Here is a 17,412-nt window from a genome sequence, read left to right on the forward strand (position 1 = left end):
CCCTTTTTGCAAAAACACCCTAATGGTTTCAACAGAAGTTCAGACCTGTCTCCCTTTGATATATGGTTGCATTCAGAATGGAAAAAGCAGTCCCAGAGCTGAGAAACTGGACACTTCCCAAGTGGGCACAAAACCCCTTTTCTAGACTGTGGAGTTTATTTAAACAGGGAGCACTGCTGATGGAAAAAAATGTCTTTTCTCCAAATTTAGAGTAGCACATTCTGGGATTCTCGGAGCGCTCAGGTGAAGGGACACCCTGTGTTCTCATTCCCAATCATTTTGCTCCCCAGTGGCAGTTAATTCTGCCTTTGTGGCTTATCAGAATATCTGCACTATTAACAAGTATGTATCTTCTGTAGGCAGCGGATGACTTGGAGATGCCTGTGCTTGCAGGAAGTCGCGGTGCGATGGCCACAGGAGAAGGGGTGAGACAGCATACTTCCAGCTCTTCACAGCGCATACGCACAGCAGCATCACCACCACATTTGCACGCCAGGCTGGGCGGCTCCAGCATTCAGCAAAGCCTCCATTTCCCTTCACATCAAATAACACTCTAGCACCGTGGATGCCGGGCACCTCGACAGCAGGAGGTTAAAACACAAAGCCAAGCTATTGATGTCAGGGGCTATCCAAATGTTCTGGAAAAGACATAGGTCTTGCACTGTATCTTGCTGGATGCTGCATCCACACTGACCACAGGGAAGCTCTATCAGTGATAGGAGATTCCGCTCCAAGAATTCAGCTATTAGTGTTGGTGTGATCTAGCGTAGGAATAAATGATTACTTCTACTAGCTGATACTGGCTGCTGAGACACAGTATGGTGCACAAGGGAGTTCCTCTAACGACAGGATAGCACATCAGGTGTACCTCTACAGAACACCAAATAAACAGTGCAAATTCAGAATCCGGAATATAACGCAAAAAATTTAGAAAGAAGCAGTATCTGTGCAAGACAGTCACACCTTCCAGAAAATGGGCAAACCCATTTTGCCCAAGCTAACACTTGTGAGAGGATTTCAGCTGCAGCCGTGGTCTTTGTTAGCAGGAAGCAGCAGGACGCTACAGCCTGCTGGAAATGCAACGTGCCTGGGGTGGCCCCTCCTTGGAAGGGATCCCTCATCACAACTGTACTCCCACGGCACTCTATTTCTGCCCCTCTTCTAGACCTTGATGTGACAAATAAAAGTCTCTTCATGTTTTCATCTCTGGGTTTTTCCCCATGGTACTTTCCCAACCAAAACACTAACCAAATCTGGTAGAATCACTTTCTTACAGACCTATACGGCTTTTCCTCTTCCTGGCCGACTGCAGGGCCGTTCCCACACAGAGAAGCTATGCCCATGCGGGTAAGACCCTGGCTTCTCAGCTTTTTCCAGTAATTTGTTCCACACTTTGTATGATGGAAGCTGAGGTTGTCAGGGTCAGACATAATAATGGCGCATTTTAGAGCATGTCTATCATGTCATCACTTCAAGCAATAGGAGCACATGCATTTCTGCAGCAGAACATAACAGGGAACATTCCCCGCAATGGAGACAAAGGCCAGTGGCTTTGACTGAACGCAGGCAGGACAGCCCTAACGTGGAAATTATTGCAGATGGCACCCACCAGCTTTCAGTTTCTCCCTCTTGTGAAGTCCCACCCGAAGGTGGGATCATTGCAGGGCAGGACGCCAGGCTGCTGAGCGGGAGCCCGGCTCTCCCCAGCACCACGCTGCACCTCGGGGGTATTCCCAGTCGACAGCCTGAGCAGTGCCGCCGTTGGCTCTGTGGCAGCATCCACATCTCCCACCCGAAGCCTGAGCAGGCACGTGCCTGTTTCGCCTGTCTGATCTGACAAGGTCACCCAGCTCACAGCAGTCCATACGAAGCACTTGGCTTTCTCATCTGGTTTATTAGCTGTCACTTTGGGCACTTTGTGCTGCTTTGACTGGCATCGCAGCAACCGCTTCCCTTCATGTCCTGCCTTCCAAAAGAGGCTTATGCAAGGAGGCGGGGGGAGGGAGGCAAGGAGGAGAAAAGAGGACAAAAAAAGAGGGCCTCCAAAGATACAGCGTGCAGTACAGTGAAGAGGATGCAAACTTAAACAAATCTGGTGCCAGAAAGATTTGTTTCTTGGGACTTTTAACAGCCTGGGAGAATTCATGTCTCCTTCCTGCTGCCCAAGATCGCAGCCGGCTCCTTCTTCAAGCGATGCTTCACGTGTGAAGTTTCCTCTCCTTAAAAATGAACAGCTGTGCCCTCCCCTCTAAGTATTCTTCCACTTCTGCCCACTACTGTGCCTCTAATTGAACCCACATGAGCCGCGCTTTCTTTTCCTGGCATGATTGATGATGCCTTTGCACAACATTAGGGAGCTGCTGGGTTTTAAATAACACCTCTTGACCAGAGCAGCAGTGGTGGTAGCTTCAAGGAGAGATGACAACAAGTAACTGAATGAGCGGGGCTTTCAGCGAAGGACAAGGGGGAGGAAAACAGTGAAAGACAAAGGGGGAAAGGGGGAGAAGAGAAGAAAGAGTGATGGAGTTGTCAGGGGGTGGGAAGAAATTGGGGGGAAATGAAAACATCCCGAGATCTTCTTTGTGAGAAAGATACACGAAGGATTTTGCTCCATCACTAGGCAAACCCTTTATTGTTGTTGTTGCTGAAGTCCCTAAATGAGGAGAGGCCGAGAGTCTGTAAACAGCTCAGCTTTTTTTTTTATTATTTTCAAATAGCAAACAGTTTCTTCTGCACATAGTGCTGACGGTTTTTAGGGTTTGGTGATTTTATGGAGTTTTAATAGAATTTGGGAATGGGAGCTTCTCAGAGAGCAGAGATGAATGAATTTTTTGCCCTAAGACTGATTAAAATGGTGGCTTCAGAAGACACAGAGGCCAGAAAGTGCAGAAACTGTTAAGAAGATTTTCAAAGACCCCTTAGATGTAAAAGATTGATTTGAAATGTGACTTGTGCCCCTACATCTGAGGTGCTTTTGAAAATTTTGCTTTTAATTCTCTGTTCACCCCTTTTTTCTGTCTTTCAGTGAAATATGGAAGACAAATGTGGTTCAGATGCTAAACCAGGGTGTTTTCACTATTCTGTCAGTCATATTCATCAGCATGCAGTGGTCATGGGCCACCGATGTTCAGTCTGCTCTTTGAGACATTGCACCTCACCTCAGCCTCCTTCCTACCCAAGAACGTGAAACATTAGCATATGCAAAGCTACTTTCCTTCCTCCTCTTCTTTGTGTAGGCCACACTGCCATGGTAAATGAGAAAAAAAAATAGCTCTAGACCCTAAAATTATTTAAACAAGCAAAATATCCAACTAAATGACAACAGTGGAACTACCAACAGCTTTGTGCAAGGTTCCTCAATCGTGGCAGAAGGTCCCTCTGGCCGTAGATAACAACCCACATGCCCTATCTCATATCCAAAGGCTTGTGATCAGAAGAGGACCTGAAGCTGGGAAACAATTCCGAAAGGAGCACAACACAATTCCGTACAACACAGTACGAGGAATCCAAACCACGGATTCTGGACTTCCTTGGATAATTCATATCTTGTCTACATGTTCCCCAAGTTCTGCTTTGGAGCACCTGACACAAAGAAATGAAACAAGATGATAGTGAAAGAAACTGTCCATTTTTTTTCAACCAAGCTCTGAAGCACATGAATAAACTTTTAAAGCACGGTTCATGTGCTTAGCTGAACATGGCTATCTTTAAGATGCTCCAGCTCCTTCTCTGATTTGAACACTGAATGCACAGCACTGAGCAAAACAAAGCTATTGGCCTCAGGGGTTTTATCAGAGGAAAAAAGATGATGAAGTGCAATAGTAGACCAGGGTGAGAGGAAGCATATTGTAATAGGCAGTGAATCACGTTAGCTGGGGTGCTAAAATCCTCCACTCCTGTCACATGAGTCTGATCAAGGCTCTGAAACCAAACATCTCAGAGCAAACCCATATACAGTTGGCTGAGCCTCCCCAAAAGGTACTTCTTGCGTTTAAATAACACAGCACTGGTGAAACATGTTTAGGCTGTTTTATTTGGTTTGGGATTCCTGTGTGCTCAATGTACAGATCCCTTCCAACTATTTCCTGGTTCAGCCATTCAGACTCGTTTGAGAACTTGTTTTCTGTTCTGTAAAAATGCTCAGCTGGAGCTGGGGTTCTGGTGCTGATGCCAATTAGGATGGAAGAGGCCCAGCTCGCGGGGTCCTGTATTTGTTTTGTAATTGAGTTGAAAGGGCTGACTCATTCCCCTCCACTCTGTCTCCCCCCTCTGCGAGCTGATGAAGAACACAGTATTTCACAAATACAGACAGGCTGCCGAGCCCGGCTGCCTGCCCCGAGCCCTCCCTGGCCCCAGATGTGCGTGCTGCCCCGACAACACGTGAGAAGGTGCCGACGGGGGAAACCACCCCCACGCCGCGCTCACGGGATCCGGCAGCGCTAGGGATGGGAGCGCAAACGGGGGTGCCTGCCCTGCCGCCCAGCTGCACGCCGAGGCTGGGCCATGCTGCACAGACACCTCGTCCACCTCCCCCAGCACAAAGAACCTGCGGTTTTTTGATGTTTAAAGAAATTGATAGCTTTCCTCAATACCCCACTCATTGCATCAAGACATGCTGCTTTTCTAGGACTGGATCATTAATGCATGGCTTAGAGAAGATGGGGGAGCACTCCCTGGCCCACTGGGGTAGGTTGTCGGTGCTTTGTTTGGAAGCAAAAAGGTTTGTGTGCTTTTTCCACCCCCTTGATACCATGGATTTCTGCAGTGCCAGGGTGTGGTTGGGAGCAGATGGACTGAAACACTGCAAAGGAGTTAAGACACTATTAGCCTCAACCCAAGGAATAAAATGAGATATTTTGCCCAGAAACCAGTTGTGCAAAAAACCAAAACACCCCACCCCCATAAAACCAACCCAAGAAACACTGTTTGGCTGAGTTCAGCCAGGGAGATCAGAGAAGACCTGAACACATATTTAAACCTTTTGGGCTAAAAATTTCTCAATTTGGGGAACATCTGAGCTTTGCTCACTGTCAGTTACCTCTTCCTACACAGTGCAGATGGCTCCTATTCTGATGAGTATTTGGATAAGGTCTTGTCCCAAGGCTGAGCTGAGATATTGGGTTTTAGGCTGAGTTATTTCTCAATTTCTCCACATCTGTTTGCTCATCCCTGTCTTGTGGGCCATACAAAACCAGCAGAACAAACCTGGCTCTTGCTGAGATCATCGTCTCGCTGGACTTGCAAAATGTAGCCTGTCTTGCAGCTCACGTTGCACTGGGCACCGCTGTACCAGCCGCCACCGGTGCAGTTCAGCAGCGCGTTCTCGATCTCCAGCTTTTGGCAGTCGGTGGCTTCGCAGGAGTAGTGGACACAGCTAAGTGGGAGACAAGAAGTGGTATTTTTCATTCAATTCATTTAATTCATTCCACAAAGGCAAGTGTGTCTGACTGACAAACTCATCGCTTGCCAGGCAGCAGGTACGCAGCGTGCATACTGAACCCGATTCGGCAAAGGGCTCTTCACCAACGAGCACACCCTCTAGCTGTGTCTTCCGAAGGGAGGGACAGTGGTAACAGTGATGACAATGAAAGAAAATTACAGGTCTTGTGGCAAAAGGGAAGAGCCTGCCAATTCCACAGAATGATCTGTTCTGCAGTATTTAACTACGCTGTGGCCTTCCTAGTCCTGGACCAACATGCGTCCATCCCTCCCACGAGAGCACTCTCCCTCCAAGAGCAGTCCTTATGCTCCATCCAATTTTAAACCTCTGCCGAATTCAGGAGTGCCCGATATTGCCAGTGATAAGTGTGCATGTGTGCGCGTGTGAGGAGGGGTTCCTGTGATAGACACTCTTATCTTTGAGAAACTTGATTGAAATCAACACATTCATTTTATTCCACTTCATGAGGAACACCAAACATCAGCTGTGTAGCTGTGTTGATAAGCTCTTATCAAGCTCAGCAGCACGCTGTCATTTCAGATCTCTCCAGTTGCTGTCCTGCCGTCCATAAAATGTTTTCCAGGATGGAAACTGTCTGCTCTCCCTACAGTAAATTACTGTTACATTTAGCACAACTTGTAAAAAGAGGTTTTTGTTTTATTTTTGTATACACAGAGATGTCTGGTTGACACAAAATCTTTCACCATGTCTGATGACCCGAGTCAAACATTATAGCACATGTTCAAATGTGAAGTATGGGGCAGTCCCTCAGCTAAAGGGCAATGAAAATGCTGAGCGTCTTAAAACATTCAGACTAGATAAAAGGAATAAATTTTTTACACTGATGGTGGTGAAACCCTGGCCCAGGTTGCCCAGAGAGGTGGTCGATGCCCCACCCCTGGAAACATTCGAAATCAGATTGGACAGGGCTGTGAGCAACTGGTCTAGTTGATGTCCCTGCTCACTGCAGGGCGTTGGACTAGGTGACCTTTAAAGGTGCCTCCCAACCCAAACCATTCTGTGATTCTGTGGGCAAAGACGTTTTGCTGGATTAGAGACAAAATTTCTGGGGTTAAGGATTCCCATAAGGTGATATGCCTCTGCTGAAATTTAAAATGAACTTAAATTAAATACAGTTAAATTAATTCTGAGGAGGGAAAACCTTGACTTATTTCACCATCTACGTGGATAGAGAAGAACCTGAAACACAGAAGTTACAGAAAGAAGGGAAAGCAATGCATCAATACCCATTTTTTGAAACGGATTACAAGCAAGCTATTCCTGCCTCCTAGAAAAAGGGTTAACAGGCACCAAACCCCCATCCGCCTTAGTAAGCACAGAACTTAGCATGTGCGTGGTGTTTTGCTGCGTTCAAAGCATTGTGCAGACATTATCTAATTAATTTTCATGACACCCCTGTGAGACACCTGGGCTGGTATTGTTATCCCCACGTTACTGATAGAGAAGCACATCTGCACATGTCTCTACTGAGCTCTAGATCAGATTAAACTACAGGATTATGTACCTCCACAACTCATTTCTCTGTCCCAGACTAGTGCTATATGGGAAGTGCCCGCTGCTTGTAATTTAAGTTTGCTTGTTCAGTGGCGGCCCTTCCCTGGAGGGCTATGAGCCATAAACAATTTCTGCATTCAGAAAGGTCTTATTTCCTCATTGTACACAAAGCATTGCCGCTGACAGGACTGAGGAAGGAGAATTCCACCTCTGTGTCAGCCAACGCAATACCCTTGTATGCAACAAACAGCAGCCTGTCTATCAGCGCTACAACTGTGATGCTCGTTACTTCTGCAGAAGGGATGGTCCTCTGCCAGTGCTGACCTACACGGAGCGAGCCTGCCTTCAGCAGGATCCTCCCCCGCATACCACTGGTTTCATGCATGCTTTCCAGTCACGGCAACTCACAGCCTGACATACAAATTTCAGCCGCCATTGATTTCACTTTGCACTGATCGTTAAGACTGTGGATGAGCCGCTGGAAGAACAAGTGGACAGTATATCCTGGCGCCCAGGTGGTCTCCTCTTGCGGAGAAACGAGGTGAGGAGAACAGCCGTGTGCAACTGTCTTGTAAATGCCAACACGCATCACCCAGGGGCGTGAACCGCAGACCTGACTCTGGTCTGGCAGCAGCGCCCCGGGCAGCCTCACGCTGTGGCTCCCCGAGTGGAGCCGTACCTTGCTGTTGACCTCAGAGCACTGCTGGTTGAGTAAGTCACCAATCAACATTAGCAAGAATATCTGAACGTGGATGTTGAGTGGGAGTGTAAATGGTGAATGGTGTCTTGTCGAATCCTCCCTGCACGTCCCAGTTATACCTACCCATGGAAGCTAACCGCCACTTTGCTCCCCTCCGTTTGTCAGGCGGTGAGGCTGCAATATGAGTTCCTCCCGTGCCAGGGCTCCAGCGACGAGGAAGTTGACTCATTGAGGAAAAAAGCGAGCACCATTGCCAAGCCATTCTCAGAAGTACACATTGAGAACCTTGACTGCCCGTTGCAAAACTCCCGCAAAATCAGAAAACCTTTTTGCACTAATGTTGGAAAAATAAAATAATAGCAGACCTAATTCATTTAATATCTTACGTGAATCAATGTGCTACACATCATTGCAGCACTCAATTCAGCCCTGAATGGCTTCAGACAGAAGGATAAGCCTAAGAAAACCTTTGCAATTCGCACAAAGGGAAATCTGGAGGAACGTCACCGCGGTAAGTGGCATCGTTTTTCATTTCCATCAATGTAAAGGAGAAAAAGAATCTGGTTTCTTGAGTTCATATCAGGACACCAGATGAGCAAGCCTGGGCTTAAAAGTCCTGCAGAACTGAAACGCCAGAGACAAAGGCATTAAGAAACACTTATTGTGATGTTCTTCTTTCTGTTTACAAGTCCCCTTGTGGTCTTCTTAAATGGCCAGGGAACATTTTTAGCCACCCCCTCCAGGCTCCAGATTATGCCTCGGTTAGCAGATCATCTGGGCAGCTCTCTCTGTCTGTAACTCTATATGAATGACTTCAGTGACAAACAATACAACCATTCACTTTTTGTAAAAAAACAACCACTGCCACCAAATGTTTCCAATTTAAATATTTCTGGTTCTCTAGCTACTGGTTCCAATTTGGTATCAGCTACTGTCAGCTGTAAATCCCAATGAATTTTGAAGTCATGATCCTGAATTGAGTTCTGCAAATGCAGAAATAAGAAGGAGAAATTAATATCTCCAAGTAGGAAGTTTAGACAAAGAACCCATCACATCTATATTACAGAATTGTGGGTTACAGAAGCTCTTGCACGGGTACTGCCATTTAACAGTGGTTAATCATCACATGCTCCAGAAACTATGCATTCATTGGGAAAGAAACAATATAGAGTATCTGAGAATGAAATCCTGGCACGGGACAGCTTATCCCATTTTCCTGCAAACAAAAATTGGGTGACTTCATCAAAACTGCCTACTTCAAATCATCCTGCGTCTATCCTAGCTCCCCAGATGCACGTGGGACTCGCTTCCCAGAGCATGAGCTGGTCTCGACAAAAGCTATGCAAGGGACCCAAGGACCACCCTAACGATTTACTGATATACATGCAACGAACAACTGCCGGCGCCTGGGATATTCCCTGGCGGCATTTATTTTACTAGGTCCGTGGCAGGATTCACCTGTTCCCGTTCTTGCCCCGCCAGTGTGTGATTTCCCAAAGCGACATTTTCACACCAAGCTGAGTGCAAGGAGCTGTGGATTTCTCGCACACTTTCCACAGCCTGCAGCGTGCTAAAAATACATAGTTCAAGGCAGACCATTTCAACGATGTAAAAAGCCCTGAACTGAGTTAGCTTCACACGTAGGCTGAAGTTCTGAGCCAGTTCTTACTTTATTCAAATCCATTCTGCTAATCCTTAATCTAAATGAGCTCAGTCATTATCCTCTAAATCTTTATTTCTCTGTGCCAATATTGGCCCCAATTCAGCAAGGCACTTAAATATGTGCTTAACTTCAAAAGCACGGTTAAGTCCCACTGATGGATTTGACTACAGGGGGATGTAAGCAAATAGCTAAGGGCTTTGCTAAATTGGGGTCTTAGTGACACAATCCTAGAAACATTTGTATTTTAACATGTTTACAGAGAATTATAACAATTAAGTGGAACTCTTCCTTCCTCACATAAAAACAATCCAGAACTTCCTCTTTCGAAAAGTTTATGGCAGCCAAAATTTCTTTTCCTAATGCTGGAGTCAAGCACTTCTCCAAGAACTCATCTTAACATAGTGCCCTAATTATTTGTTTCCTTCATGATAGCTCTGACACATATATATGCACAGGTGAGCATAAAAGCCCACAGTATACACTTGTTATGAGAAGAGCCACAACATTATCTATTGTACATAGGAAAAACTTCCTTCTTCCCAGTTCAGGACAGCCTGGGTTGCTGCTCTGAAGCACACTTTGGTTTTGTCCTACACCACCATACATAAACCTCACACAGAGGAAACCTTCTGAGGTTTTTTTAAACAGATTGATCCTTATAGTGGGTTTGTCTTCTCCTCTGTAGAGATTCCCCTAAAGGCAAGAGCAGGGACTTTCTAATCCAAATATATAGGCACCATATTGAAAAGCAAAGGCTGCTAACCACATTCCTTGCTGTAGAAATCAAAAAGTATGAACTGCAAAGGCAGCAATGAATTTACCTTCTTCAGTCTTCAGCTAAAACGCACTGGTCTCCTCGTACTACAACAAAACTCTCAAAGAACATCCGCCCGCATCCCCGGGGCTCAATGGGGACCGGTGAACCTGTGCGGCCCTTTCCTTTTAGGTGTTTGCCTTCAAACCTGGTCCATGAGAGTGACCAGAAGAGTCGCATCACCTGTGGTCCCTTCAGTGATCTCACTGCCATACCGCTGGGCCTGACTCTGATAACAATCACAACAAAACCTTAACTCAAACTGATAGGGTCAGGAATGCAGATAAACCCAGACATTTACAGAAAACACTTGATCCATCCCCAGGTAAGCTGTGGGGGAAGGAGAGGCACGAGCCAGCACGTCCCCACCGCTGTCCCCACCACTGGCAGGGCAACATTCTCCTGGGGACTGACTCTGCCTTCCGCCTGCCTGCACCCTGCCTGCACCCCGCCGTGTGAGATATTCCTGCCTGGGGGGGTCCATATTGAACCGATAAAGCTCTCAAAGCCCCTTCCTTTGCCCTGCCAGCCTGGAAGGGGGGCCGTGTGCCTGGGCGTTAGCAGCCCCACAGGCCTCCCTGCCAGAGTCTGACCAGGCAAACAAAGAAAACGCATCACCTTCCACTTTAATAAAAGCCAAATGATGCCGTTTGCCAATTACCAAAATGGGGCGAAGGTTAAAAACCCATTGAATTATAACGCATGTCACGGACCAAAGCTTCTATGATTAACAGTTCTGTGAGAAATTCATTAATTTCACCAGAAGCAAGCTGACAGAGATTGCGCTTAATGACAGAATGCAGGGCAGGGGAAAGGCAGCTGAATCGGGAAACAGAAAGCTGCATTAAATCACACACAAAAAAAAGGATGAGGAGACCCTTTTCTCCCCCCCTTATAAAAAGGGGAAAAAAAAAAACCCGGAGTTACAAAGGGCGGTTGCATTTGTTGTACTGCTGAAGATTTATCTCCATCACTTTTTGTTGGGGAAGCTGACAGCAGGAGGAACAATACAAAGAGAAGAGCTGGAGTGGGCTACGTCTCCCTGGGGCTTGTTTGGGGCAGCAAAGGGCAAAAGCTCAGAGGACGGCTCTCCGTGGAGGCCGGGGCAAGGACAGGCGATGCCGCATTGGCCAGGAGTGGGTCTTGGGTCTTGGTCTACAGTGCTGGTCCCCCCAGTTCTCAAACGCCCTGATGTACACACTTATGGAGGAAGGCAAACCCAAAATCTTCCCTGCAGAAAGAATTCTGCAGGTGTAACAGTGAGTTCGTACCAATATTTAACCAAACAATGAAAAGGAAAATCTTTTTGCTACACTAACCAGAAGGCACAGCGTGGGGCATGTACAGCTGGAGAGCCGCGGGCAGCCAGAGCCCGCTCCAGGGGAGGGGAGGCTTATCTTCATTCCAAAAACTGAGTTAATGGAGGATTAGAAAGCTGGAAACTCCTGAAATCTACAATTCTGACAGCTGAATTGGGGTGTCTACCTGGGTTTTCACGCCTCCCACCTGCAGTTTCCAGGAGAGGAACAAATGGCACCAGGCGGGATGGAGGAGAAGACAGGCCTCGTGAACGTGGCAGGGGAATGCCATCGAAGAAAGGCAGCACTTCACAAGGACTGCCTTGCCAGGGACGGGAGGCCCCCAGCTGATGATTCCTACCCAGCGAAAAGGGCAAAAACCTCATTTTTGAGGAACCGCTGTCGAAGGCAGCCCCAATGCCCCGGACTTTCTTCCTGCTCGAGCGACTGCGGGTGGGAAATTACACCTCTGCGTCTGCACACCCAATTTCACCATCCATTCCATGAGGCTAAATAGGAAATAATGAAAGTATAATAATTTGAGCTATAAAGCACGAGAGAAGAACTAACTAGGACGTTATATCTGGTCTAAGGCTGCAGTGTGAAAATAACGTGTGGCGTTTTTACAGCACATCTCCAGCAGTGAGGTAAACTTTTGCTGAAAACAAAAAAGAGCCTGTGGTCAGCTGCAGCAAAAAACCCCAACAACTGGAAAAATACAACTGGAAAGTACAACATATTTTTTTTAAACCCTCTATAAATGTCTTCAGAAGGATGGAATGGATGTTCAAGAGCACTAACGATGACTGAGGACAACTACCTATAAAATTCAATGGGACTTTTGCTTTTAAGCTCCTTTTTCTCTCCTCAAATACTAACTGTAATACATATTTTAAGAAAGAAGAGTGAGCGCATGTTTTATTTTCAGTTATTAAGTTGTCACTAACCCATGGGAGTGATCCATTCACCCTCAAAATAAAAGCTGTGTTAACTTTTAAAGGCCAATATATTTCTTTTCCCTCACATATTTAAAATCTGCACCCTTGCCTAAAAGTGCTTATATCTGGTTGTAAATCCTCTCCAACTAAAATAATTCTCCTTGAAGAGAAAGAAATAATATCTCTTAGAAGCCAAAAAGCAGGCAAAAAAATCCATGTTTACCTAAGGAAAATGAAAGCGGTAAAATTGATGCTTACACATAGGAAGGAAATTTTCTTTAAAAATTAAATAAATATTTAAAAAATCATCTAAGGCAAACGCAACCAGTGAGGAAATGGGAGAAGGGAAGCATGGGCAGTGTGGGACTGGTGCTCGAAGGGCATCTGATGGGGAGACTCTGAGCATTGGAGGCACAAAACGCACATCCAGCTTCTGAACTGGTTAAGAACAAACTAAAAACTCCCTCTTTCTATGTTCTTCCTGGATTGGGTAAAATAACAAACGAAAAAGATGGCAGGTGACAGCAAAGGTATCACCTATTTCCTGGCTGCACAACTTAATGAACAACTTCCTCTACACCTTGGATACCTGAACTGCTTAGAGTTTCTTGTACAGAAGAATCAATCATATATGGTCACCCAAAACGATCCCATCACAAGGCAAACCGAGATTTTCCACTATAGCACTGTCATCAATGGAAAAAATCCCACTGATTTCAGTTGGCTTTGGATCAGGGCTTTATTTCAGAGAGTTTCTAGGTCCTTGACTGACATGGGAAACTTTATGATCAATCCAGCGTTGTAACCTGCAAGACCTCTGTTACTCTGCAAGTTACTCCGAACAAGCGAGGCGCCGATGGAAGCTTTGGAGAGCAAGGGACTGAGATGGTTCAGCGCATCAAGAAAAGAAAACAATGTCCAAAAAACCCTAAAAACCAACCCAAAACAAGAAGGAAATAAAGCAGAGGCAAACGGCGGCGGGTGATTCTTCTTCAAGAGATTTCTAAAGGTTAGTTTGCTGGGCTGCAGAGGCTCACTGAAGCTTTGCCTAAGGGGAATGCATTTTTTATTAAGGAAATAACTTTCTAAACACAGAGCACTTCTAATTTCGTAAGTGAACAAGTGGTTCAATTCCTACTGAAAACTTGAGAGGCAGGAATGTGGTCCTGCATCTCAGCCCTCTCGAGCTCCCTTTTGCTGCTCACCATCTCCTTCCAGTGGGTCTTTCTTGCTCTTTTTCTGCCCTGTTCCTGCACTGGGATTTGGCCAAACTTCCACAAGTAGACTTCTCATCTGAAACTTGATCCTGCTGTCTTTGGGCCTCTGAATTTATACAACCTATTGCACAGAATGATCAGACTCCTTGAATCTAGGTCAGAACACACTGACTGGATTGATTTAGCTATAGATATACTCCTTTTTTTTAAAATTTATTTTCCCTTCCCTCTCCCTCTTCTCACCCTCCCGCCTTTCCTGGAATAAAAGCAGGTCCTAAAAACAAGCCAGAACATTATCAAAAAGCCTGACAGCTTGCCTAGGAGGCTGAGCAGAGGTTTGCTGGGATATGCAACTTGTTTTACTATTGCTGCCGCTATGGTATGACGACTGCTCACAACTTTGAATTCACAAAGATAAAAAAAAAAAAAATCATTCTTTCAGGGGTTTTGCTAAATTCTCCCCTCTTCTTTTCACTGCCTCACTGAAAGGATCCATGAAGCTGCCGCACCAGAGGCCACGAAAGGTCACAATCTCTGTGGGATGCTGTAAAGCAGAGACTGAGAGGGGTTGGTGGTGATCTATTGATGTGTCTGTAATAACAACAAGAATAAAACGGTAGCCATAAACCTTTCATCCTGGGGGGTCCCACAGAGCTTTTCAAAACACGGGCCGGATCCGGAGAGGTACTGAGGGCCCTTCCCCAGCTATAAAACCACCACGAATACTGGTGCCCAAGCACCTGCTGCACGGGGACGAGCACCTTGCAGGATCCGGCCCCGCTGGGGCACAAGCATCACTTTGTCTCCGCGCGACCGCTTCCGTGGGAGGTCCCTGTAGCACTTTTAGCAGCACAAAGCGGTTTAGATCGAGGCCGGCATGTGAGTGGGGAAAATGATGCCATACTGGGGAATGTATGGAGAGTTAACTGGCCCCAATTCCAAGCTTGGGATAAAGGAGGGAGGAGAAAGGAAGAGGAAATAATTCACTAACAGTATCCCATGCGGGTTAAATGTCCCATCCATCCTGATCAATGAGAACACTGCTGGTTTTTTACCAGCGACACAAAAGGGTCAGCAGGGTTCAGCTGCTGTGCCCCTCCTGCCTCCTCTTAACCCCCGGCGCAGGCGGGCGGCGCGGGGGGTGGTGGGTGGCGAGGCAGAAGGAAGCAAGCTGACAGGCTCACCTCTGCTCCGCCGGGCTGTAGGTCTGTCCTCGCTGGCAGCTGCTGATGGTGATGGGGTCGAAGTTGTGGAAGGAACGCAGGGCCACCCCGGAGATGGCCACAAACTGGGAGCTGAAGCTAATGAGGACAGCCTGGGTGTGATAAAAAGGGTGACTGAGGTCATGGATGACTGGGATAATCAGGGGATTGTTCCTGCAGCTCAGGACGTGGACACCTGCCAGAGGAGAGACAAGATCAGAGGAAGGGTCAGACTTAACACAATCGCTTCCTGAAGCCGTGGGCACTTCAGAAGCATTTCACCCATAGGCACAGCCCTATAGAGCTGAAAAGTTATGATAAGCTGCCTGGAGGGGCTTCCCAAATCGCTCCGGAGAGCTTAGGAGAGAAGTATATCCCTCCAGACAGCTGAAGAAAGGCTGCCATTCTCTCCGCGAGCGCGGCAGGCTCTCAGAGCACTTTCTTTAGACCACAGCTACATTTCTATTGTGTTCTGTTAAATCAGGAGCAACCATCATGGAGGAAGCGGAGTCGCACTATTGTACAACTGGTCTGAGAGGACAGTTGGAGCCTTTATACCGCGCATCAAATGGTGCCGGCAGGCCGGGCGGCTTTGTGCGCCATGGGCAGTGCACCAGAGCCTTGCTCGTAGCTGCGCATGTCATTAGCGCTCAGCGTAAACCTTTTTTGCATGAGCTCTTTACTCAATGTGCCCGGTTTTGACATTTTTTTTGGATGATTTTCAGCCTTATAGTATCTTTCTCTTTTCTAAAAAGGTAAAGATGGTCCTGGAGAGAGAAACGAGGGTGATGGACCTACTAAGGATTTTACAGGTGATCTCATTTGAGAAGAAAATAATTGTGTCTCAGGAAAATAAATGTGTCTCAAGAGGGTGAGGTACACAGAAGCACCAGCAAGGTGACAAGGAGACTTCTTAATCCCTTTTCTTCAGCAGAGAAGGCACTCGGTGAGGGTCAGGAACAAATTCCCACCTTCAAGCAGAAGCAACTTGAATTCAAATGGGCCAAATCCACCTCAGGAATAACTCAAAGGACAGACAGATGTCGGCTGGCCTCAGAATTCATTAATTGAGATTCATAGCCTGACGGCTGACTGCAAAGCCCTGCCTCCGCGGCTCCGTGGCATCGCTCCGAGGATCAGCTTGGCTCCAGCTCCATTCGCTTCACTGGAGCTCCCCCAGCAATGGCTTTGGCCCAGGCTCTTTGGCTACCCTGATACACTTACAAATTTTAAAAATAAAATAAATTCTATTTGCATGCTTAACTGGCTCGAGAATATCTTTTTTTTTTTCCAGTTCAGGTTTCTTGACTCAAAAGGGAAGGCATAAAAAAGTTTTCATTTTTCTCCTTAGAAAGTGATTTCCTGTGAATTAAGACAGACTTCTGACCACTCTCTTTAAACATCTATCTCCCACCCTCTACTTTAAAAAAAATCTTCCTGTAATAAAAAAATAAAATAAAAAGCAAACCTCTTTTTGTTTTGGTCTTTACCTGACCCTGAAATAACCTCCCTGTCTACTTGCCTCCCACAGGTCTTTTGATATCAGCTCCTTGTGGAACGGGGCACGTTTCTCACTTACAAACAGGTGCAGTTAATACTCGAAATCCCGGGTTCCCAAATTCCTTGGTAGTTTCTGCCTTCTCTGATGGAAAGCCAAGAAAGGCCTTATGGTACGAGACTGTTTATTCGCTTCAATTTCATTCCTTGCACTCAGGTGGTGTCCACAACAAAACAGACCCTCAGAGCTGTGCTGCACTTGCTGGTGCTTCCCGACCCAGACAAGGTAAATGGGGGCTGAACAGGTCAGGTTCATGTAACTCACCTGCCTTGATTAGCAAAAACCCACTCAGGATAGTACAGGTGCCCATGGCAAGGGAGTTAGAGCTGCCTCCGTGCTTGCCCCTCTTTCTGTAGCTCCGTATCCACCTATTCAATGTACAACAGCTCTTGCAAAGTACCCAGCAGCTGAGCCCCAGCGTCTGCAATGGCTCTGAACTAACAGCGCTGAGCTGTTTGGCATCGCAACCTCTCCGTCTCCTACCGAGACTCAGAAGGAGCTTCTCATTATCTTCTGGGAGTCCATACGGTAAAACCTTGCTCTGACCAAGGTGGGAAACTGCACTTCTGGACAGACTGCATTTTCTTCATGGGAGTGTCTTTAGCACACTGAGGACTGATCAAGCTTTGAATTACTGCTACTTCCGTTTGGACGTACTTTTAGTTTGCCACTGACTAAGGCTGGCTGACCATCTGCAGCCAATCCTGCACCAAGCGCTTGCCAAAGTTTGCATTTCAGCTGCAATTTCTAGCTTGCCACGGTGATAATTCAAACACATCAAATACAATATCCAGGAAAAGGACTTAATGCCACACCCAGAACTCAAGACAAAACAGTGACTGGAAGCTCTGCCTGAGTGAGAACTGCTGGGTAGCCTACCTACACCTCTCCTCTGCTCCGGGCCAGCCTCTTCTGAAAAGATCAGAGGGGCTTTTCCATGATGAAGGCAGCATTTCAGCTGTGAAGATCTCCAGGCGTCAGTCTGAGCCATGCCAAGCTCATGTTGCAACTTCATCGAGGATTTCGAAACCTAGCCCTCAGTTTCCTCTTTGCTCCTCTTTCTTGTT

At 46.7% G+C, this 17,412-nt stretch overlaps 1 protein-coding gene across 1 annotated transcript in view; it reads right to left on the reverse strand.

The window, feature by feature from the left end:
• The window catches only part of PAPPA (pappalysin 1), a 183,823-nt gene that overhangs the window by 39,957 nt on the left and 126,454 nt on the right, over positions 1-17,412 (reverse strand). The window contains exons 13-14 of the mRNA XM_009501274.2: positions 14,770-14,983; positions 5,206-5,374 (exon numbers count right to left, since the gene is read on the reverse strand). Coding sequence (XP_009499569.2) covers positions 5,206-5,374; positions 14,770-14,983 — 383 coding nt within the window. The remainder of the gene's footprint in view (positions 1-5,205; positions 5,375-14,769; positions 14,984-17,412) is intronic.

This window comes from Phalacrocorax carbo, chromosome 18 (assembly GCF_963921805.1).
Source record: "Phalacrocorax carbo chromosome 18, bPhaCar2.1, whole genome shotgun sequence".
Classification (NCBI taxonomy): Eukaryota; Metazoa; Chordata; class Aves; order Suliformes; family Phalacrocoracidae; genus Phalacrocorax; species Phalacrocorax carbo.